At 38.9% G+C, this 23,764-nt stretch overlaps 2 protein-coding genes across 2 annotated transcripts; one reads left to right on the forward strand and one right to left on the reverse strand.

Annotated features, from left to right (window-relative positions):
• Positions 1–4,100: 4,100 nt before the first annotated feature.
• LOC148842580 (uncharacterized) lies at positions 4,101–7,919 on the reverse strand. Its single transcript, XM_088958400.1, has 3 exons — positions 7,353–7,919; positions 5,331–5,746; positions 4,101–5,218 (listed from the first exon to the last, which is right to left on the reverse strand). The coding sequence occupies exons 1-3, from the start codon at positions 7,801–7,803 to the stop codon at positions 4,253–4,255; spliced, it is 1,833 nt and encodes a 610-aa protein (XP_088814526.1). The 5' UTR covers positions 7,804–7,919; the 3' UTR covers positions 4,101–4,252.
• A 1,493-nt stretch (positions 7,920–9,412) lies between these two features.
• Positions 9,413–11,288, forward strand: PNSB3 (NDH-dependent cyclic electron flow 1). Its single transcript, XM_088959755.1, has 6 exons — positions 9,413–9,773; positions 9,883–9,993; positions 10,341–10,397; positions 10,657–10,719; positions 10,817–10,879; positions 10,994–11,288. The coding sequence occupies exons 1-6, from the start codon at positions 9,546–9,548 to the stop codon at positions 11,039–11,041; spliced, it is 570 nt and encodes a 189-aa protein (XP_088815881.1). The 5' UTR covers positions 9,413–9,545; the 3' UTR covers positions 11,042–11,288.
• The last annotated feature ends 12,476 nt before the right edge of the window (positions 11,289–23,764 follow it).

Consider the following 23,764-nt stretch of genomic DNA (forward strand, 5'->3'; position numbering starts at 1 on the left):
CTCCTCCAGCCCTTGCATGTGTGTTGGTGCTCTGAACAAAATTAATTAATTAATTAATAGCATTAAAAAAAAAAAGAAAGAACATGGGCAGTAAGCCCAAGTGATTTTTCCATGAATCCTCCGGGAGACCCAAGGAATAATCAAGTAGTGAGAGTCTTCTTTAATTCCATGCAAAAAAATCAGTTCAAACCATACAAATTGAGCTCAGAAAATGGATATATAATAAGTGCAAGAAATGTTGCTTTTTTTTTTTTTTTGGTTTCTTTCTGGTTCTGGGGGAGATGAACTGATAATTGGAATCTTAAAATCTCGACTTTGAAGGGTGGAACTTGGTAGGGTTGTAGATCACGCATATGCCAACCCCATATAAATGTTACCAAGTACTTAACCCGATTTAGGATCGATTTCCCAGCTGAGACTCCCAGCCTGGATTTAGGAAAAAGGATCCGACCTGATAAAATTCCAAACAGGTACTTGTGTTACCCACTCACGGCATAGACTTTTCCTACCTTGCTTAGAAAAGAATTGAAGTCATGGTGACAACTGATAACAAGAGCTCAATTACTTGCTGAACAGGTTGATCTCCTTGTCCTAGTTGTGAACCCATTTTTATTTTAATGGCGTGACTCTATATCCATCCCTTCCCTAACAATGGTCAACCCCCAAACCCAAATGGGTTTACTTTTCCCCTCTCTCCCTCTCTCTCTCTCTCTCTTTGGTATTCCTCTCATCGCCTCTTTATTCAACAAAGAACACGCACGCGTCTCGAACATACAATTTTTACCACCGACCTAGCAGTCTGATGAGTTGTGCCTGTACAAACACGCCCCACCTTGTCTTCAAAAACTCTTTGTTTTTTTTTTTTAAATAAATCAGTGGTTGTAAGTATCTTATTACGATAGAAGATTGTTAATATATTATCACCCGGAAACAAAAATTGAAAAAAAAAAAGGGGTACTAGCGTAAGCGTAAAAGAACACTTTCTCCTCGTCTTCGAAGGAATCCTTGAATCATCCATCATCTTTACCAGGTGTCTGCAGTCTGCTTCACACGCTAGCTTTGCTTCATACATATAATTAATGTAATGATATAATCTGTGTTTCTTGCCGTCTGCTATTCGTTATTTTTGTTAATTGGGATTACAGCGAAATAAGCAACCAAAGATGCCTTTTGGAACACGCATGCCAACACATTTTCATGTAAATAATAATTAATTAGTACGGAGAGTGATCTAGATAGAGCCTTGTCTTGTCTCTACCTAATCGTAGATTCGTAGTTGTAATTGTAATTAGACATTATTATTAGTCGTTCTTCCTGTTACTTGCTATTCTAATTGTTGGACTGGACTGGCTGGAGGCCCACTTGGTATCCATTCGTTAAACTAGTTTTTTCTTTCTAATGTATTGTTTCTTTACTAATAAAGTAGGTGAATATGTGATGGATGTGTTCTTGTTCTTGTCTTTGTCGCAGATCTCGTTTGATGTATAATTTGTTATTTTATTTTATGTTATAAATTACAATTAAAAAAAAAGAAAGATAATTGATATGTTATGGTATGCGTGTGTTCCGATTTCCCGTAGAGTGTAGCCCCCCACCAAATCCCGGAATTTGAAGGGACGACACCCACATGGCCCACAACCATAATAACTCGTGATCCCATCCATGATCTATTTTGCACAAAGAAAGAGGTCGTGATTCCATGAGTTTTATGTGATAATTATTAATTAATAAAGTAGTAATTAATTTTTTTTGCGATAATTATTAATTAGTAAAGTAGTATTTTTATTTATTATTGATATTAGTTAAAATTTCGATTGGGCTCAAAACCCAATGGGAGATTTAGGAAAAAAGTGTAATATATAAAACAATAATTATATTAATAAAATATAATACAATTAATATAAATAATTATTTATATGATATACAATTATATAATATAGTAGTTTGGTTTTTGGTTCAATTCGGTTAAATTTTGTAAACAAATCGAACCAAAATTTTAACACATTAAAAACTGAACTGAACCATTAACTTATTTGGTTTGCTTTTCGGTTCTGATCCAAATTCCAAATTTGAACACCCCTAGTGATAACATATTTGAACATCACTATTCCAATCAAGTGGTTGCCACTTGTTAGAAGAATCTCCTTGAATCTTTTAGTGTTGGCATCACCGTTCAATATTCATTGCTAAAACTAAGTATGTGTTTGGTATGACTTCCGTTTATTAAATAAATGTTTCTATTTTATTTATTTTTAAAACAAAAAAAAAGTGATTGATAAACGTTTTTTTAGGATTTGTTGACAATTGGATGCCATTGTCACAGGGGTAGTTCTACAGCGGAAGAAGCCCGTGCGGCGTCCAGGCCAAGGTAGGCCAAGACAAGACTTTGTGTACTGCAAGGCTAGGAGTTCCCCGATGAGATGGCTCCACCAAGGTCAATAGCACTGGATCATGACCTCAAATCGCATGGCCGGGGCACTCGGCTGGCTCTGGCCGGTCCATGGGAGGCGCCACTTATGTGCTAAAGGGGGACGACCATGATGTTAGGCGACTAGGTGCCGAAGAGGTGACTGGGCACCGATATGAAGGGTCTCCTGTACGCCGATGATGATGAGCACCTATGTGCCATGTTGATAGTTAACCGCTTGGACCAGAACACACCCGTGTGCTAGAGGCAACGGGGTAGCTCATTCAGCTTGGGCAAGGGGCTGGCGAGGTGAAGGGTCAAATTGTGACGTGGAAAGTCACTCTGTCACAGTTCAACCTTGTAAATTGGCCCAACTCTAACAACATGGGTATAGGTGTCCTATTATCAGAGAGTGGAAGAATCCCAACTTGATTATTATGACCATCACATTCGCAAGAGCCATTTCAGATGTGCCGACTGTCAAAATATGCTAAACACTCAAAATAAATAGGAAAAAAATTCCAATTAGTACCCTGTACTTTGGGCCTAGTGCCATTTTGGTCCCCAAACTTTAAAATGCGACAATTCAGTATCCAAACTTTTAAAACGTGACAATCCAATACTCATCCTTAACTAGTTGTTAACCAGCTGTTAAGTGGCATTTGAAAAAGATACAAATGCCCTTCAAGTGTTATTTAATTTTCTTTATCAACCATCTAAACGTTGACAAAAACTTAACAGTACATTTTCCTTTCTGCAAATACATTGAGAAAGTGCATATAGAGATGCACCACTCGAATTTTCTTTGCACTTTCCTTCGTGCCTCTATACATCATACATAGTTTAGATATAGGCGAATCATGACATGTTACAACAGTTTGATTTGTGAGACTCACCTCTAGACATGTGACTTATATATTAATTAGATTGATTTAGTATTTTGATTGGCCTAGTATTCTCTCATATTTATTTGAGAAAATTCCTGATTAGTACTTTGTACTTTGGGCCTAGTGCCATTTTAGTTCCCAAACTTTAAAATGCGGCAATTCAATACTCAAACTTTTAAAACGTGACAATCTAGTATATGTCGTTAACTAGTTGTTAATCAGCCGTTAAGTGGTATTTGAAAAAGACACAAATGCCCTTCAAGTGTTATTTAATTTTCTTTATCAACCATCTAAACATTGACAAAAACTTAACAGTCCCAAATCCTTGCCTTTGAGTGGGCATTCTGTTGACCCCAACGTTCTTGAATAGAAAGGCAAAGATCTGAGACTGTTAATTTTTTGTCAATATTTGGATGATTGATAAAAAAAAAAAAATTAGATGACACTCAAAGGACATTTATGTATTTTTCAAATGCCACTCAAAACGTTTGAACTCAAATTTTTTGAATGGAAAAGGTAAGGATTTGGGACCCCAACTTTCAAATGCCATTTCCCATGATCGATGGATCCCATATGCATCACCCGGTTTTAATTACACTATTACTGTGTCTCTTTCTTCATGACTCCATCTCACTCATTTCTCTCTTTTTCTTCAGTTTTTAGACCATGTCTTCGAAGACAGCTCTGGCAACTGGGCAAGTCGCAAGAGTAGATGCCGGCATTCGGCAACAAGAAGAGAGCATCAACTGTGTTTTATTAGTAACTGATCATCAGTCACAGTACTATATAAATAGACGAAAAAAGATTAAGAAATGCTAATTAATTAAGACATATATATAGGCTAGCCTATCTCCATTATTGTACATACATGATACAGAATTGTATATGTTTATGTTTGTAAAATATTGTACAGTGACCGAAGTTAAAATTTATTGATCCTTCCTACGTATCAGAGTAGCTAGAATGGATACATCCCATCCTTTTCCGAGCTCTCCATATCAGAGTAACTAGAGTTATTATGGCTACCATGCTTCAAACGTAGCTCATCATCCACACGACTGATACTACTATGAGGACTGTCTTTCTTCCTTCTCTTATCTTGCAGTTCCCACTTTTTGAGAGTATGCCGTGCCAGCATTACGCATAGACCGGCGAAGATGGAGATAAAACACCCTGCTCCAATTGATATTAGAGTAACCAACACCCACCTAGTCCCCTTCCCCTTATTGCCAGCAGAAGGCAAGATCACCCATGAGGCTGCTATGTAAGCTGCAGCCATGAACGACACGGATGCCCACATGGTTTTATGGGTCACCACCAATAGTTTGGTCATTGATTTGCGTCTGAATGGGATGACACTGACTAGGACGATGACAATTCCCAGCGACAAGAACAATGCCACATTGTTGCAGACCATGAACACCTTGAATGGGGTTTTCCTTGCCATTGTTGCCTTCCCAATCAAATCCCCATCTTGATAGACACCACCCGGAGGGGTTATTCCACCGGAATATGCCACCGTCGCTATTAATACAGCAACTACCGTTATGGTGTTCCGAACATTGCGTAAACTATCATTGTGGAGTTCTACTTGCTTTTCTCGGCGACCACGTAAATGCCGTCGTCGGCGATGCGAACTGGCAGCAGGTGATTCCAATATCTTCTTTGACCACGAAGATGGCCCATTAAGATTATTTTGTTGCAATGCCCCCGAGTCGTTTTTCTTGGTGGTTTGCTGGACCGCCGGTGACCATGGTGGCAGTTGATCGCATCTCTTACCACCAGCATCTTCTAACGTAGGTATTAGCGCGAGAGCACCTGAATTGCTGTTACCACTATTCTCAACAACATCAAGAGCCGTGAATCCCTTGCGATTAAGAGCATTCACGTCAATACTTGTCTTATTGACTAGGAACATAACCATCTGTTGTCAACACAAACACACAGTTGATTATATATATGCATGACAAATTAATTAAGACACAGTGAAGTGAAGCTAGCTAGCTAGGAGGTGTATATATATCTTAAGTACGTACTCCTCTCAGCTTTCCGGCAGAGGCAATATGCAAGATGGTGTTTCCGTCGTTGTCCGGAAAGTTTAGAAGGTCGGTGACGTCAAGGTTCTCGACCAAGTACCGGATAGCATCGTACTGGTTATTTCTGACGGCAACATGTAGCACGGTTTCTCCATATTTGGTTACCATCTTGGCAGATTGGAGGCTTGTTGAAAGGATTTCATCAATGATACCGACTTTTCCTTTGATTGCAGCAGTATGGAGAGGAGTTCTTCCCTCGTTGTCTTGGAGGGAGGAGAGATCGGGGTCAAGCCTTAGAAACTCTCTTGTTACCTCTAAGTGACCTTTGCTACAAGCTAGGTGCAATGGAGAACATCCTTGCAGGTCCCTTTTCTGTGCAAAATCTGGGCGTGCATTTAGTAGTTCTTTCACAATCTCTGCATCCCATCCCCATCTGGTTAGCATTAACATGCATGGTTCTTGATCCAAAAGAAAACGGGACAAAAAGAAAAAAGAGAATGGTGCCAGACTACCAGTAGGTAGTAGGCTTCGGCCTAAGGAGTTATGGGCGCGCTATATATACATCTAGGGTGTCAATGGATCGGTTTTGCATTGGACCCGTTCAAACCAAAATCAATTTGTTTGGGCGGACCAATAAAACATATTAAATTGGATTAATCCAGACCAAAATATTTATTAGATTGGATTGGATAATAAATTGGTTGGATTGAGCAAAACTTCTAAGAGTGATCAGCCCATTACTAAAGCGGTTTGGGTCCATCAGTTCATGGGCCTTCTGTTTATTGAGACACCATCTTCAAATTTAATTGTATGACTTATTAATTCCTATTGAGGATTACAGTGGATTCCATCCTGAGGCCCTGACTTTTGTTCATCTTTCTTACAATGACGTGCCTACCTGATCCGGAAGCAAACGTTGCTTGCCTCTTTAATATATACAGATGGCTATTTACCATATTAACCTAAGTTTGACTTGGTCAAACTTACTCCATTTTCATTCAATGGGATGAGCCCCAAACAAAGAAAGTCGCATACAATGGATTACCGAATCAATGAAGATTCGTATATATACTGACGTGTTTACTCATGATTGGTTTCATTGCCCATCGTATACGCCGCCTTTATTTTGTAGTTCATCCAGTTCCAGACTAGCTCGGATTTCCTACCCACAGAAACTCTATCCACCTTACCAACATGACATCGGAGCCACATATAGGGAACACGATTATAGTGTTTTGTGGGTATGATTTTTGTGGGCAGGAGTCGAGTCGTTCTTGACTCAGCTATTTACACTTTCGGCCATGATCTCCTAACAGCCTTCCACCAGGGCTAGCTGTGCAAGTGAGAGCAGGTTAGGTCGGGTTGAAATCAATCCTAACCCAATCAAAGCTGTGAAACCCTCACGAGTCCAAACCTACCTTTGGGTTTGATTAATTAATGTTGGCCCAATTTTTCTATTTGCACATATACATATATGCCACATGCATATTAAAATGAAGCTAAGTTATGTTTGGGTTGAGTTGGATTGGCCAAAATTTCAACCTGGCCCAACCCAACTCAGGTTAAATTTGGGATAACCCAGCCCAAGTTGCAGCCTATCTAGAGCGAGAGTTACTGCGAGCAGTTTCAACTTTCGATGAGATTAAATTCATGGGGGTAGTGTTGATTGGTCAAATTTATAGTATACGCCTTAGTATGTCTTAACACGTATTACATCCTCTAATATTTATTGTTTAAGTTTATTTTTATGTAAACTAACTTTAAACGACCTTCTAGAAGCAGGAAAAAAAACCTTTAAACGGTAATTTACAAATATTTGTTTTATTTTTTATCTTTTATCGGAGAAAACCTAATGGTGCCGGAAAGACATGATACCGGACCGGAAGGGCTTTGATTTTGTGATACCGGTTCGTGGATTCCTAGTTTTGAGTTAAATCGTTACGGACGGTTGAATCCTTCTTCAAGGGATATCCATGAACCAGTCAAACGAAAGAAAGAAAGAAATAGAGTTCCCCGTCTTACCGAGATGCCCCGCTGACGCTGCAACATGAAGGGAAGTTGTTCCTCCATTATCTTCCAGCATTAGAAGCCACCTGTAGGTCAAGAGGTGCTCCACCACATTGAGCTGCCCCCTTCCACAAGCAACAGAGAGCACGGTCTCTCCGTCGCAATTTTTCCGTGCGGCAACCCAAGGGTTGGCCTCCAATAACACCTCCATTAAACTGAAGTGCCCTTCTCGGCACGCTTCGTGCAATGGAGTTTCCATCTTCTCGTTCTCTGCCCACACCATCTTCGGGCGTAACTTAATGATCTCCGCGGCCAACTCGAGATGCCCAAACTTGGCAGCTATGTGCAAGACAGTGTTGAAGGATCGAACACTTGTTTGTTCGATAATGTTTTCATCTTCTCCAACCAGATTCAGGAAGGCTGGCACATCGCCTCGTAGAGCCGCCTCATAGAGCCTTCTATCCATATTCCGAGCACCGGAGGTGGACGTTGAGAGAGGATGAAAGGAGAATATTATGGGGTGCAGAATTGATGGCTAAGGGAAAGAAATAAGGAGGGCAAAAAGCTCCATTAATCCCCATTGCTGCGGCTGCCGTGAAACTTCTGTGAAGAAGATGACACTCACATAAATTGTTTATTTATCCATTGACTCCGTGAGGTCAAGCCGACTGGTCCCCATTGGTGTTAAGTTTTGACACCGAGTTCGACCATAAGACCATAAACAAAGACAAGGTGATTTTCACATGCCCAATATTGTCATCTACCTAGCGTATAGGCTTATATCACTAATGTGTGTCTTTTTATGCTTTCTCCACCGTACGAGTTGATAAGTCTCAGTTTGGAAGGAGTACAAATACAAATTTGAAGGGTGACTCCAAAGTCCTATTTGACAGCCCAAATAGTGGAGTCAATTAGAATTAGGTGGGTTGTTGGGTGCAAGTTAAGCTACAACTGACTCTCAGTAGCCCATTTACTACCCATTTGTACACAGAACTTAAATAGATGTGTTGTGGGCGTGTGAACCACTCACCCATAACCCATTGTCAATCCAAGTGCAAAGTAAATCAATTCGAATATTCATAGTGCTGATTTTGATCCGTTAAAGGGGTAAATTGTAAATTAGTACCTTGTTGGGGCTAATCTCATTTTAAAACGTGCCACTATGTAATATCTGAATGGAAAAATCTATGATTTTAGTTAACACTGTCATCTTAGAGGAGAAAAGCATAATTTTGAAATGGACAAAATAGCCATATTTAACTATTTTTTTTTTCACAGTGATTGGGTACCACTATTCACTTTATGCCTTAACCTTTATGTTAAGAAACCAATTCTTCTTATGGGGAGAAGCCACATGAAAAAACATTGCCAGATAAGACAACATCTTCAGGGTTAAAAGGATTTTTTAGTTATTCAATCCATAACCGGGTGGGGTGTTAAACCACCATTGTTGCCGGAGAATACGAGTAATTCTTGCCAATGCTGAGAAGACGATCAGAGTAAAATATTAAAAAGGGGCAATTTTGATGAATTACTAACATCAAGTATTAAATTAGCAGTTTTCGAGAATTCAGATGTTAAATTGACACTTTTTTAAAATTCAGATACTAAAATGAGACTAACCCCAAAATTCATGCTACTAATTTGCAATTTACCTTTGGTTAAGTTCTAAAAAGTGAAATGGGTGGATATGATCCGAGCTTCCGTTGGACCATCCCATTGGAAAGGTTTAAATCTGTTTTCGAAAACATAAACTGTATATGATTAGATATTGTCGTCTTTGGCAAAATCAGGTTTAATAAAGATTGAACCACTGTTGAAGTGAGGATGGATTGTGCTTTCTTTTTTCATATTTATATGCACCTTAAATTAACTTATTTTTTATACCAAAAATAAAACCGGTTGAACCACAGTCATCCCGTCGAACCGGGAACAGGTGCTTTTCGGTTCAAAATCGGTTCCGGTTTTCAAAATATTACTCGAGTCCCGACAATACTCCATTTTTCTTGTCCCTGTGGCATTGAAGAAATAGAAAAGTGAGTGTGATAAATGTGGATAAGATAAACAAAGGCCACAAATAATGTACTCACACTACTCCCTCATCATAGAATAAGGTAAAAAAAAATCCAATTTAAAGGGACAACACACTTTCTAAGTGGAGCTGATCCTCCCACTTCCACTGAAACTCCAAAACCCAAGAAGATCGAAATGGTGACTCTTCCACTGAACCCTTATCACGCATTACCATCTCTCTCACTCTCTTCTAAGCTGAATTGGAACTCTACATCCCCCCAAAACCTTAAAGCCTTCAAGCGCCTATTCTGCAACAGAGAGAAAATCAAAGCTGTGGGAACGGGAACGATTTCCGGGAGTGAATCAGCAGAGCAAGTTACAGCTACAGAAGAATCTCCTTCCATCGATTTCGCATTTGTCAGTGTGAGTTCAAAGACATAGGTTCTGTTTATGCAAGGCAACCTGCAAGGAAGACAATTCTGTAGTCTGTAGTCATTTCATTTGTTCTCTCTGTGTCTTATTTTATTTGCAGCCTGTTCTACTTCCGGATGGAACGCCGGACATACACCTTCGGTCGGCTTGTGGTGGGCAGAAACTCCGAGACATCATGCTGGATAACAATATTGATCTCTACGGCCCCAGTGTAAGCTCTCCCTCTTTCTCTCTCTCTCTGTGTAACAGTTTGTTTTCCCATCTATTACGTGTACAGGACTTTATCCTAATAAGTGAGTGGCAAAGGCAGTAGCAATTTAGCAAAGCAACTGATACAAGTAGTTAATAGAGTCCATGTGGGGTATTTTTGGTAAATACAAATGACAAAATTGACAAAGCAAATATGAAATATGGTGAGATGAAAATAAGAATTGCAACAGGAAAGGGCCCCACCGGTGACCTCTTGATCTGCAGTCAAATGCTCTACCACTGAGCTATGGACCCACCTCTACATTAATGCCTATAACTTTTACTTATTGAGTTATTTTATTGCTTCAGGCCAGACCCCTGTTAAACTGTGGAGGAGGAGGAACATGTGGAACGTGTCTTGTAGAGGTAACCCAGTTCGTTAATCCAGCATCTCATGTATCATTCATTTCCACGCTTAACCCAGTTCATATTAATGATCTCAGCTCATAAAAATTTCGTCACAGAATTGGATTCACAAGAAGTGATCCTAGCAGGCAGGCAGCAGTTTCCAATTGTTCATATCTTAACAGCAAAAAATGAAACCTTCTCATTTTGTTCTATAAAAATGGAATTTCTTTGTAGACCCATCTTTCTAATGAAACCCTTGGTGCATGTGATTTGATAGGTTGTTGAAGGAAAGGAATTACTAAGCCCTCGTACAGACAAGGAGAAAGAAATCCTAAGAAAGGTGTTGATACCAACCTAAAACAATCTTTTTTTCATTCTATTTTGAAATTAAATCTTTTTTTTTTCTTTCTTATCATGTCGCGAATTGCTAATTGCAGAAACCAAAGAATTGGAGACTCGCTTGCCAAACAATAGTTGGAAATGTAAATTCTAAGGGCCAGGTTTGTATATAACTATGCTTTCTTCTCATATTACAACACAACGCCAAAATGTTGCCAATTGAAATGATTCTGAGCTTTATTTGATCACTAATTACACCAGTTTTATATATGCAGGTTGTCATCCAACAACTCCCTGAGTGGAAGGCACACGAATGGGTTTAGATAAAGAAAGCTGCAATTTGGTTTGGGTACATCAATGATCTAATCAATACAAACAAAGCAATTCATCATTCAAATAGAAATGGCCAGGATCTATCTCTATGCAATCTCAATCCAGATCAATGTTGTTGATTAGAAAAGAAAAAATCCCTTCACCATTTTCATTGCAAGTTCTTGTATATGTAAAATTACTAGGAGATTTTTTTCTGTACAATAAAAAAAAAAAAAAAAAAAGAGTGCCGATTCTACAGTTTTGGGATTGCAAGTGCAATAACATGTTTTAGGGCTAATATAACACCGCATCCTGCATATACGGGTTCTTCTGTAGACCAATAAGCAATTGGGCTTTCAGATGGTCATGTAACTTTAATTTGGGGCTTAGGCCCATTAATTCATTCTCTTGATTTCCTAGAGAATCATTTTATATTGCTCGGTACTGCGGTAGTCATTTTTTTTGTATATTCCAAACAGACACCAGTAACAACATTATTAATTATTGCATGAATTTTGGTCCATCCAGCAACAACTCCACAAGAAAAAGAAATGAAAGATGGCAACAAAAAAGCATGCATAGATACAATGGAAAGTTGGAAATCTATCAATTACAACCACATCAATAGCTAGGGAGGTTGAACTTGTACTGTTGCACATCACCATAACCATCAATAGTCCCATATTTTCATTTCATCCATCGTCGTTGAAAAGGAATATTAATTTTGAACATGATAAGGCTTTACAGCTACATACATGACAGGACAAACTGAAAGCAGATCACAAAGAATTATTTACCAAGCGATGCAAGCTAAGAATTGGAGGGAAGGATGTGTTTGTGTTGGTTTGGTCAAATTTAGAAATCGATGGGTAAAGGAGCATGTTCAGTACACATGAACACATTGCCGTAGATGAGCCCAGCTAAGCTAAGGCTCCGCCAATAAGGGGAGCAACCCACTACACCCAATTGTGTGTGAACTCTCCGCTAGCCACAGCGGGGCCAAAGGACCGAGAAGGGTTCATGGAGCCACCGGAGAAGGGTCCAGCTGCCAAGATGTTGGCACCGACGGGCAATAGGGGCGGTGGTGCCCAAGCATCCCTTCTTAGAGTCAGCAGCGGTTGCATAAATTAACCGTGTAGACCAGAGCGAAGGTGATCACAATCTCAAAAACAACTGCTTCAAAGCATCCAACACTGTGGACTGGAATTGTCTGCAGGTTTTATATATATAACAACAATTCACAAATGAGTGTGAGTTTCTTTGGTTTCCTTTTATTACATGAAGCCGTCCATTGAACTCACACAGACACAGACAGGCGTCCACATATATGTTTAATTGTCATGTCTGAATCCAGGTTCTATTTCATGACTTGTTGTAATGTCATGTGATCGAAGAGGTTTTGCTGAAGAGGTTGTATGGTATTTTAATGTGGTCATATATGTCGTTGGAAGCCCATCATGTAGTCAACTAAAATGGATAATGGACGACATTACTTGATGCAGCCTGGACTTCAACCTAACCAGGAATATCCCTTATCTGGTTCGAATTTGGAATTCGCTTCACCAGCAAAAAAAAAAAAGACTCTTCTTTGCTCTTCCTTAATTTGAAAATAACAAAACCCTCCTCGGGTTTGGGCTTCACCCAATCTGAGGTTAAGCCTGAATTTATCAATGGCCCAACTTGAGCTTAACCCAATGAAATTGGGGTTCAGTTTGGTCTTGGATTGGGTCAGGTCAGATTTTATCAGGCTTGGGTGGATTTTAAAGAATTTATGAATATTTTTTTGCAGAGTCATTCTTTATTAGGCTTTCTGTCCCAATATAATAGTAGGATTGATTGAAAATGTGTATAAATTTCACTTATATTCATATTTAATACATATATCATGTATATATAATTAGTAAAAAAGATATAAAATATAAATAAAATGCATGCATTTATGTATTTATTTGAATGGAGATGAGTTGAATTGGATTGGGCTAGGTCTAGTCAAGGTTGGGCTACCATGATATTTCAATCCAAGCCTAACATAAATTTTAAGTCAGGCCTGAGTTTTCTGATCCAGGCCTAACCCATTAAACCTGAAAACTCGGGCTTAACTCGTACAAAGCATTTGGACTCTGACAAAGGAGTTCTGCCAAGTGTCACAATAACACTCACTTGGCATCCTTGAAGGAAACATGCATGAACAATAACACTCAGTTGGAAAGAAATTCAAAACATCACATGAACTGCTTTTTAAGGAAATACGTAAGCTAGCTCCCAAATCTGTTTTCGTCTACACAGACCAGCGGCTTGCATTTCCGCGAGGTAGAGAGAGAGAGAGAGAGAGGGAGGAATTGAGGTGCAAGTGCATGAACCACTCTGGAACAAGAAAACTTTGGCTGACCATGCTTGACAGCCTGGGCTGTCAAAATTAAGGATTCTCCTTGTGTGACAGATAAGTTCTCCAACCATGCATCCAGCACCAACACTCTTATAAAGAATCTGTGTGAACAAATGTGTCATGCATATGGAGAGCAGCACCAATACACTGTCACAATCTGCAGTCGATGCTTTGCGTAAGCGGCTGCATTCTATTATTCAAAAGAAATTTAAGCTGCATTTCGCATTCCTTATTTTAATGACTTATATCTCCTTTTTGTTGTTAAAATGTTCTTTATGAACACTAAATTTTTAGCAATGCCTAATGCAACCTTAATTTTCTTTTGATTGCCAGATGATAATGGAATTAACCTTTGAGTTTTAAAAAATAAATAAATAAATAAAGGTTTAAAAAGCTAAGCCGGTGCCCATAACCTAAGGCAACGCAACTATAGATGGCGGCCACTGAATTGCCAGTTGATGTCTAAGCCAAAGGTTTGGTTAACACCGGCCTAGCTCATTTTTCTTGTAGTGGATACAATTTTCATCCAAACATGAAATTGAAAATTCCTTTACACTGGGAAATTAATTAAGGGAAAACTTTGGCTGTTTGGGAACTTCCTCCACATGACACTATATCAGTTCTTTACACACTCATGAGTCATGCTAGACGTATCATGCACAGAAAACTCTCACAGCCAAAATTTTCTGGAAATTTTCATGCCCATCCAAACCAAAGGCATTATGTATAGTTTAGACGAATTTTTTTTTGATATATAAAATAATTTTTTTTTAAAATAAAAAAAGAAGAAAAAAAATTACAAGGGAAAATAATGGTTCAGCCAGGGTCAGAATTTTTAGGCCCAAATTTTTTGACATTTACATTCTGCAGTGAAAATAAAAAATCTGCGTTACTTCCGAAGTTGCAATAGGGCACGGGAGGATGGGACCCAGAATGGAAAAGTCAAAACACGTCCGAAAAACCTAAAACATAATCCGCCTCCAGAAAAACAAAAACAAGCCTTGCCCAACACCCAACTGCTCTTGGACCCAATATACTGGCTAACTTTCGAAAACTCTTTTCAAACCTCAATACCTCAGGTCTCTGAAATTTCTATCCAAACGATTTCAATTCAAAAAAGAACACCACACCTCGGACCTCCGTCCAGAGTTAACCTATACTTCTGCCTCTTCTTCCTCTCCCTCTTCTTCTAACCGCTTTTCCTCGCTATACGTCTACCTTTACCGAGGCATCCACGTAAAAATCCATCAACCTCCTGAGTTTCCTGCTACCCGGCAAACCCTCGAACCCAACAAGGTTCACTGCTTCCTCCAAGGAAAAATTGCTCTCCCTCTCTATTTTGGAGTCGCTCTCTGCCCTCTCAATTTCTCTAACTTCTCTAGACTCTTCTTCGAACTTTCTTATAACCTTTCTTGCGACCTCTTCACCACCCAAAAGAACAGGGAGCGAATTAGCTGGAGACAAAAACATACACCCACCTGGCTGAACTACCCATCACGGTTGAACAAATAAGTGGATCCCAAATGAAATCCACAGTGAGCGCTGACGTGTTTAACTGTGATAGATAGTTCAGTCCGGTCTGTATGATTTTGTTTCCAGTTCATTCGGACTGAACACTTGTACATCGCTCTCCATCAACAGTCCTAAAACCCTTCGAAACTTAAAGTTTCTCTTGTTGATAGTACAGTCCTAAATGATAAATAACAACCAAAGTTTGATCAAGTTTCATCGCTGATTAAGAAAGGTTAGTCTCTGGTGACCAACCAAATTATGTATAATTTGGCAGTATTTGAACTTCGATACAATTTCAACCACTTGTACCAAAACTAAAATAGCTGAAATCAACTGAAGTAAACACGAAGGCTTTTAGGTTGTGTTTGGTTTATCAGTAAATAAATGTCAAGGTAGAATTCTGGCTGTGCATGTGGCAATTTGTCATATCAAATTATCAAGTTTACGTATCTAGAGTAACTATAACCAAGGAGGAAAGTCAAGGTTGTTATACCATGTGAATGCCATTAGAGCTCTAATTCAAAGTCATGATCATTGTGGACTGTATAAAGTTAAACTGTACAGATGAATTTGAAAAAAAAAATTAAGAAAAAAAGCAAAAGACAATTAAATTCTGTATCTCTTTTGGTAAACAGAGCCACAGAGGTGGTTGAGCTTTGAAATGTGGACTGTATGTATCTCAAGCACAATCAAATGATCTTACAAATGCAATACCCTCGTTAGGCGGAGACTCATCTTGTTATTTTGACTGCAATACCACTACATTACTTGAATTTCATGAGAATGATGCAATTATGATAATAACCAGCAGAACTCAATACAAATTTACTCTATTTTCTTTTATAAATTTGTTTAAGTAATCTAACTTATTAAACGAATTTGATCTTAATTTTAATTTTATTAAATAGGATGGATTCAACTATGATACCAGAAAGACATGATATCCTTAAAAATTTGTGATCAGTTAACTGATATCATAAACTGTTAATCAATTAGGTGGAATTTATCAAAATTTAAGCATGGGTTTTGATTGATTGGTACCATGTCGGGCATCATAGATTTTTTAGTGGATTTACATCTTAATTAATCATTTTAATTTAACAAGTGTCTTGTATATATGCACTTTAATCACAAGTGTCTTGTGATTCCCATTGACCGATTCTCCTACAGGATTTAGGTAGGATGATCCACAGTAAATATATTTCCCATTGAGAGGCATTATTTACTGGGGAGAGTTGAAAAAAAAAAAAAGAAACACGGGTAAGTGCACTTTCTTGCATGGTTTTTGAACTGGCACTGATCCGGATGGCCGGACTGTTTGTCCTTAAAACCTTCTAGGAAATGGGTTCCGTTTTACCTGAAACCTGATCCTTGGACAAAAATTGTTGATCCAGACAGTGAAACTGTTGACCTGTTCAATGCTTTTGACCATTTTTTAAAATTTAATTATTTTTTATTTTTAAATTTATTTTATTAGAATAGGCCGTCTATTTGAACGGTGGCCAAAGTGGACATTGAATGACGGAACCAGCAGACCGTTATATGTCTGCTGCCGTGCTTTAAACATAATGAAGCTTCATTGCTAGCTTAAATTACGAGCAAGGAATTAAAGGAAACATTTAATATAATCAAAGAAGACAGATCATTATTCATTATTCATTACTGAATTTTTTTATCAATTCTTTTTGGTTTATTAATTATTAAGCCCTGTGCGTCATTCTAACATTCCCCAGGAATAAATGTATTTTCAGTATGGCCCACCTAACACTAAACCCTAATTTCAAGCAGATAAAATGATTGAGACCTCGTTCACAAGCTAGCTACTTTTGTCAACATTAATCTAAAAAGGAACCATTTAGTTCCGGAGAATGTAGGGGTGTACTCTAAACCGGGCTTAACTTTGATCTCAGTGACCCAAGACAAATAATTATATGATTTCATTTAAAGTTTTTCCTCTCTTTCTCTCTGTGAATTGTGTGGAATCGAAGTAAACTAAAACCAGAAATACCTGAAGAAGAAAAGGGTTCAACAGAAAATTGTATTTACTAGTAATTAGTTTAATCATTAGAACTCAAAATGTTCAAACAAAAACCCCTTTTATATCCGGTCTTAATTTATTCAAACAATAAATTTACCTTGATTGTAGCAGATTTTGATAGGATCATTTTCTAAAAGAGGCTCAATAGTCAATATCAACGTTTTCAAACCGCTGTTTATTCGGATGGTCGGACCGTTTGGCCTGAGAATCGTTCAGGCAACCGGTTTCGTTTTACCTAAAATCCGGAATCTGGTAAAAAACCATTGACTCGGGCGGTCGAAACGTCGACCCATTCAACGGTTTTTGACCTTTTTTATTTATTTTTAGTTATTTTTTAATTTTACTGTTAGAACAGGCCATCCGTTCGAACCGGATGGTCGGACTGTTGACCCAGAAACCGATGCCCAGAACGACTCCGTTTTCGGGTCGTTTTTTAAAATGCTGGTCAATATTGTTAAGATTCACATATGAATAATTGAAAGAGAATCATACATTAGAAAGAGTGGCCCATAACCTAATAGCTTAAACTTTTGGATTATATGAGATGCCTGGCTTTGACGACTCCCCTCAAATGCATACATAGCAAATATAAAAATTTCACATGGGAAATTTGGAGCCCAAAATGGCCCCAAAAGTTTCCTCTTCTCATCCTTTTGCTCACGATCCAAATTTAAAGGCCAAAAACACCAACTATTCCTCATTTTCTAAAATGGCCACTAACTTTCCTCTTTCAAAATGGAAATTTGAGTCCTGAGCTTCAGCTAAAATTCTCATCCTCTCTCGCTTTCATCAAAACCAATTTACAAGTACATTAATCACTCCTGATCCCTAAACTCTCATCACTTGTTTCCCCTTTCCTAAATTCTTCCTCCTCTATAATCGCTCTTTTCCTAAAGTTGCTCTCAACTCTTAAACCTCCTGCTTTCTCTCTTTCTCCCGCAAAACCGTCTCTCCTTGAACATCATCCTCCAACTCCATCTCTGACTTTTGTTGGATATGATGTTTTAGTCCTTTTTTTACCCATACTTGTGCAATGCATGGGCTCTCTTAAATAGTATATATGCGAAATCAATGCCCTCAAATAGGAGGGTTTGTCATGCAAACAAGTAGTAGGGGTGACAATCGACATGGTTTGGGGTTGGACCCTGAATGAATCAAAATCAATTTGAACAGGTTATTTGACCACTTCAGGCTTAATGGTCTAAAGTATTTATAGATTGGATTGGACCTGTTCATCAATAATGAATTTATATTGGACTGTTACATTAATATAATGAATTTATATTGGCCTGAACACAAAACCCAGGCCCAAGCCCAAAATTTCCAGGCCGGGCCGGGCTGGGCTGAAATGATCACCCCTAATTGTAACCCTCAAAGTTATATAAGGAGCAAAAAAGCTCTAGTGAGGACCAAGACCAAAGATTCTCAAGAAGAGTAACGAGGGTGAAAATCTTTATTTTCTTTTTCAATCATCCCTGGGCCTGTGGTGTTGGGCCTCCATACTGCACCAAGTTTGACAAGTTTGACAAGTACCATATTGCACTGCATGCACAACACCAAGAGCCCTTGTTCAGGGCCATATGGAGCCTACCACCTCCTGCTATCTATCCAAACACATGTAACCATGATAGGAATTGATGAAGGAAAATTTGGCCCGACATCTTTATTATGAGACACGTGGCAGAAACGACAGCTCGGCAAAAGGGGTCAAGCCTAGGCGGCAAGAGCACACTCCGCCGAACTAACCCACCTTGTAACAGCTCGGGGTAGACTTCGCCCAACGCCTTGTAATAGCTCGGGATAGACTTCGCCGAACTACCATCTTGTAACAGCTCGGGGTAGACTTCGCCGAACTACCATCTTGTAACAGCTCAGGGTAGACTTCGCCGAACTGCCACCTTGTAACACCTCGGGGTAGAATTCGCCGAACTGACCGCCTTGTAACAGCTCGGGGTAGACTTCGCCGAACTGACCGCCTTGTAACAGCTCGGGATAGACTTCGCCGAACTACCACCTTGTAACAGCTCGGGGTAGACTTCGCCGAACTGCCACCTTGTAACAGCTCGGGACAGACTTCGCCGAACTGACCCACCTTGTTACAGTTCGGGATACCTCCGAGCTCAAGACCGCCTCGCTCAGCACTTCACATCATCTTCTAGGCACCAAAGCCAAACAAGTTGTACCATGCCTGGCACCAGGGAATTCCGTGCCCGAGGGCGCCACGCCTGACTGACTTGGGATCTGACGTTTGGCAGCAGCACTCTAAACGGCCACCTGCCACCGCCACTGACGCCGCCATCTCCAGTTGGACGGTCAGGCAGTGACGGTTCTGTCTCAGCAGAAGGGACGACAGCCGAGTTGACAAACGCCAGAGTAATCATACCCGATCTGACAAGGGCCTCGGGGCGAGTACGCGAAGCGACTATAAGAGCCCCCTGCCCCCCCGGTAAGAGAGGTATGCAAAAACTTTGCGCTATCTGGTATTACCTTGCTTTTGAAAGATTCTAACTTGAGCTTTGAAGCCTCTACACCGGGTTCCCCCCGGAGCTTTCCCATCTCTCCCGTTTCAGGATCCCTGCTACCTCGTTCGAAAGCAAGGCAGCGGACAGCTAAGACCAGCCGGATCGCGCTCCATCAGGAATCACACACATGCTCTTGAAAACCGTTCACCAACTGCTCTCCCCCAATCCATTCGACCATGGGAACAAGCCATGAGAGAGCCATCGCATACAAACTACTCGACCATGGGGGAAGGAAGCAAAGCCATGGGAGTCACCATCATGTTCATCTGTCAACGCTTGCACCCACCCGAACCTTCAGCTTTGATACCACTTGTTGGGCCTCGAGAGGGTCACGGACCATGAGGAGTTGATAAAACTGGGGGCTTTGTACACGTACACGAATGTAAGACTTGTACACAAAAGGCGGACACCACTTACAACCCAGAAGCATAAGCTATTAAGTCTTTTGCACTTCTGTCTTTCATTCCTCATTCCATACACATACTCACATGTGAATCGCAACATGTGGTTTATTTTCTTTTTCTCTATTATTACTCATTATTGATTTGGATCATTATTTCCCTCGATGTATTACTCTTGCAGGTTTTTCATCAATGGAATTGACTTTCCTTACAAGAGTAGCTACATATTCAAGATTCAGATTTATTTCACCTTGATTGGGAGTACATTGCCCTCTAAGTTGATGAGATTTGTTGGTGAGTCTTTGAAGAGGTTCTTTTAACTCCAATCACCATATCATCTCAACATCCTTGATACAGATTTCGATCTTTAGTCACTGCTGAGACCTCCTATCAGATTGTTTTCCAAGATAACAGTCAGAGCCTAAATTGCTTTTAAACTTATTTCAATAATACCACATTATCTTCTTCAGGACTTTCCTTGTCTTGATCTTCATTTGTTTTCTCAAGCTCAATTTCGGCATTTTGTCAAATATCATTAACTCCGTCCTCTTGTTCTGTCATGGGTTGTACGGGGACTTGCGAAATCCTCATTTTCAATACCACTATTCTCAATCTCAGAATCATTTAATTTGAAGAACTACAGACGGGGAAGATCCTTTTCCCCTTCCTCTTGAACGCCCTCTTTCACATATCCTCTACAGAACCTTTCTCTTGGGAATCATCATTCTCTACATCTTATACTGCAGCTTCACAATCAGCAACCACCACTCTTTGATTTGCAACAAGGATCAAAGAGTGACAATTTAATTGCTTAATTCGCATATTTATGTAAATTGCTTTAATTGTTAACTCCAATATTTACTGAATTTCATAAGACTCTAAGAAGGTTAGTTTAACTAAACAATTGTGGGTGCCTAACACTTTTTTAATGGCATATCTAGGTTTTTTTTTTTTTTTGTTTTTATCAGCTTAGAATTTCTATTTCTTTCAAAACTTAGGCTACATTTGTTTTTTGTTTGAATGCAAATTGACATAAAATTCCATCGTTGGTTTTCATTTGCCCGTGTTTATTTTCAGTGTAAATATGGGTTGATGTAAAACTTCACTCTCGATCCGTATTTTTACATGTTTGTTTTCAGTGTAAGGTTTACATTGAAAATCGATGTAAACCTCCCCATCGGTTGGATTTTTCATCGATAATCGATGTAAATACTAAATTAATATTATACATCAATTATTACATAAAAAAAGCTACAACTGTCCACTAATAAATCCACCAATTGAGTTTTACATCAATATATTTCCCACCAAAAACAAAGCAGCCTTTGGTAATAATTCTATACCAACCAAAGCGTGGAATTAGGAATAGCAATGAGGTGGGTTCAGGGTAGGGATCATGTTCACCATCCCCATTTCCCATTGCAGACCTGAATTCCCAATTTTTTTAGATAATAATAATTTTTTTAAATAAATTTACTTAATATATATATATATAAAAATTTTAAAATATAAATAATATTTTAAATATATATATATATATATAATTAGGATCGGAAAAGGAGAAAATAATATTTTAAATATATATATATATATATAATTAAGGGGTTTCTTCGTAAACCATCTATTGCTTCCTCTAAAACCATTCTAAACTAGGACGTAGATTTTACTTTTCTCTGTGAAAGTGTGAAACCTGTATTTTCATTGAAAGCATCTCAATGTGCAATTGAAAATCACATGCTTTGTTGCCATCGGAGTAAATGCAAATCTATCTGGATTTGTTTCACCTGTTGGGACCAGTACCTAAAATCATAATATTTTCCTCCCTGATAATTGCTTCTTTAAAGCTTCAAGTAATCAACACCATCCTCAACAAATATCTCAATCACAATAGGTCTATAACTATAATCCTAAATTTCTAATAGCACATTAATTGCCAATATCATATTTACAACCCAAAAAACTTCCTATAGTCAAACCCGGGCTCTAGATCCATTTAATTTCAACAGTATAGAGTACCACAATAAAAATGCTGGTATTATGCCTACATGGTTACATCCACCTATTATATATATATATATATATAGCCTTCGGATGACTATATAGATATCCCTTTATATCGTTTGAATTAATCTCGCTGTTAGAGTTGGTTAGGGAGAGCTTCATGTTCTTTGGATAAGGCAGGCTATGCCATTTTCTTACAAATTTATAATGATTAATAAAATATTAAGTTAATCACCCCTCCACTAGAAATAAATTTTGAGGTTTAAAAAAATCAATCCCAGCACCAACCTTATTAAAAAGAGATAAAAAGCTAGCTAGTCAGGTGGATTTAATTAATTAGTTTTTCTCTGTCAAATAACCATGAAAACTGGTTATAGTGCTAATAGGGCCCAACAACCAGCAGTAATCGCATTTCCTTGCTAGGTTATGTTTCGAGTTTTAATTGCATAAAAACATATACCATAAATTTTTGTCTCCCACTAAGCTTAAACTGCGTTTCGCATTTTCTATTTTAAGAAATTGTTTTCTTTTTACAATTAAAAAATAAAAATTTAATCTGGATTTTCTATTTGATGCTACGCGATCTAGCAGCTCCCTGTTGGAGGTGATCTGGCTTTCAGGCGGACGGCGAACAATTGATCTGCAAGAGGATCAGAGAACCCAGGGTTGCTAGCCCGGCGAAGTCACTCCGATGCTTAAGTTAGTATATTGGTTGCGAGTTAAAAATAACTTAAGAATACAGAGAGCTAGAGAGCATATAAATCACACGTACCTTGAACCACTGGGGGTGGAGCCTTTATATAATGGAGTCCTCGTGGGTTTTACGGATCAGTTCCGGGATCATCATCACGATAGGATCCGTTTCCATGTAAGTTGGAAGATAATGCTGCCAACCGATAATTCTCATCAATTCCGCCCTAATCGGGCGGGGAGATAATGCTAGTTGTTACACGACGTGATCTCGTGAGGCCCGGGATCTGTTGGAGGGGTTTACGGGATCACCACATAGTGGCATGTCGGTATCCCCGAACTGGGTTGAATGCCGAAGTACCTTAGCATCGAAGTGTTCTTGTTACGATCCGGTACCGAATCGATCTCGTCTTGAGGTGAGCTTGTTCCGAGGTCATTTTAGCTCGAGGTGGTTGGGTACCCGAGCTCGATTTGCTACGGACTGGTTACGTTAAGCTGAATTGTCATCTCTTGGTCAGGTCATGTCTATGTGTACCCTCTTTACTAGGTCGGGCCAAATCACCCTTCATCACTATCCACAATAATTCTATTCGCATCTACCCACATAACATCGTAGCTACATTGACATATGAAAAATATCTCATCCTCTTACATGTTATTAGAATGCAAAAATGTTCTCAATGAACGGAAATAGTGTTTTGTGAGTAAACGTGATAGAGTCCTTATACATAAAAGATCCGGAATCTATTTATAAAGGCATTTTTACTGAAAAATGAAATAATTCATTGAAATTAATAAAAAATGCCAAATACAACCTTACGCATGTGACTTGTAAGGGCATATATAGAGCTTGGTATTTAAAGAGTAATTAATAAAGGCATGAATGCTTTTAAGTCCATCAACCCACTAGTGTCAATTATATACCCATTTTTTTTGGCATGTGGAATCATTGATTCAAATGTGGAAGGTTCATTGAACTGAAAGTATTAACAGAGTAATTTAATTGAATGTTGTAATCCCACTAGCACAGGGCCCCAATACAATTACAAAATGCCAGTTACGATGTGATGATCAAAGCCATCCATATTTTATGTATACACTACGTAACGTAGTACAAAGAAGATGATAGTTATGCACATTCACCGGTCACCGGTCAGGCGGTCATCACATACATTGAATGGCGG

The sequence above is a fragment of the Nelumbo lutea genome, chromosome 8 (assembly GCF_056320005.1).
Source record: "Nelumbo lutea isolate HS-2025 chromosome 8, American lotus-T2T, whole genome shotgun sequence".
Taxonomy (NCBI): Eukaryota; Viridiplantae; Streptophyta; class Magnoliopsida; order Proteales; family Nelumbonaceae; genus Nelumbo; species Nelumbo lutea.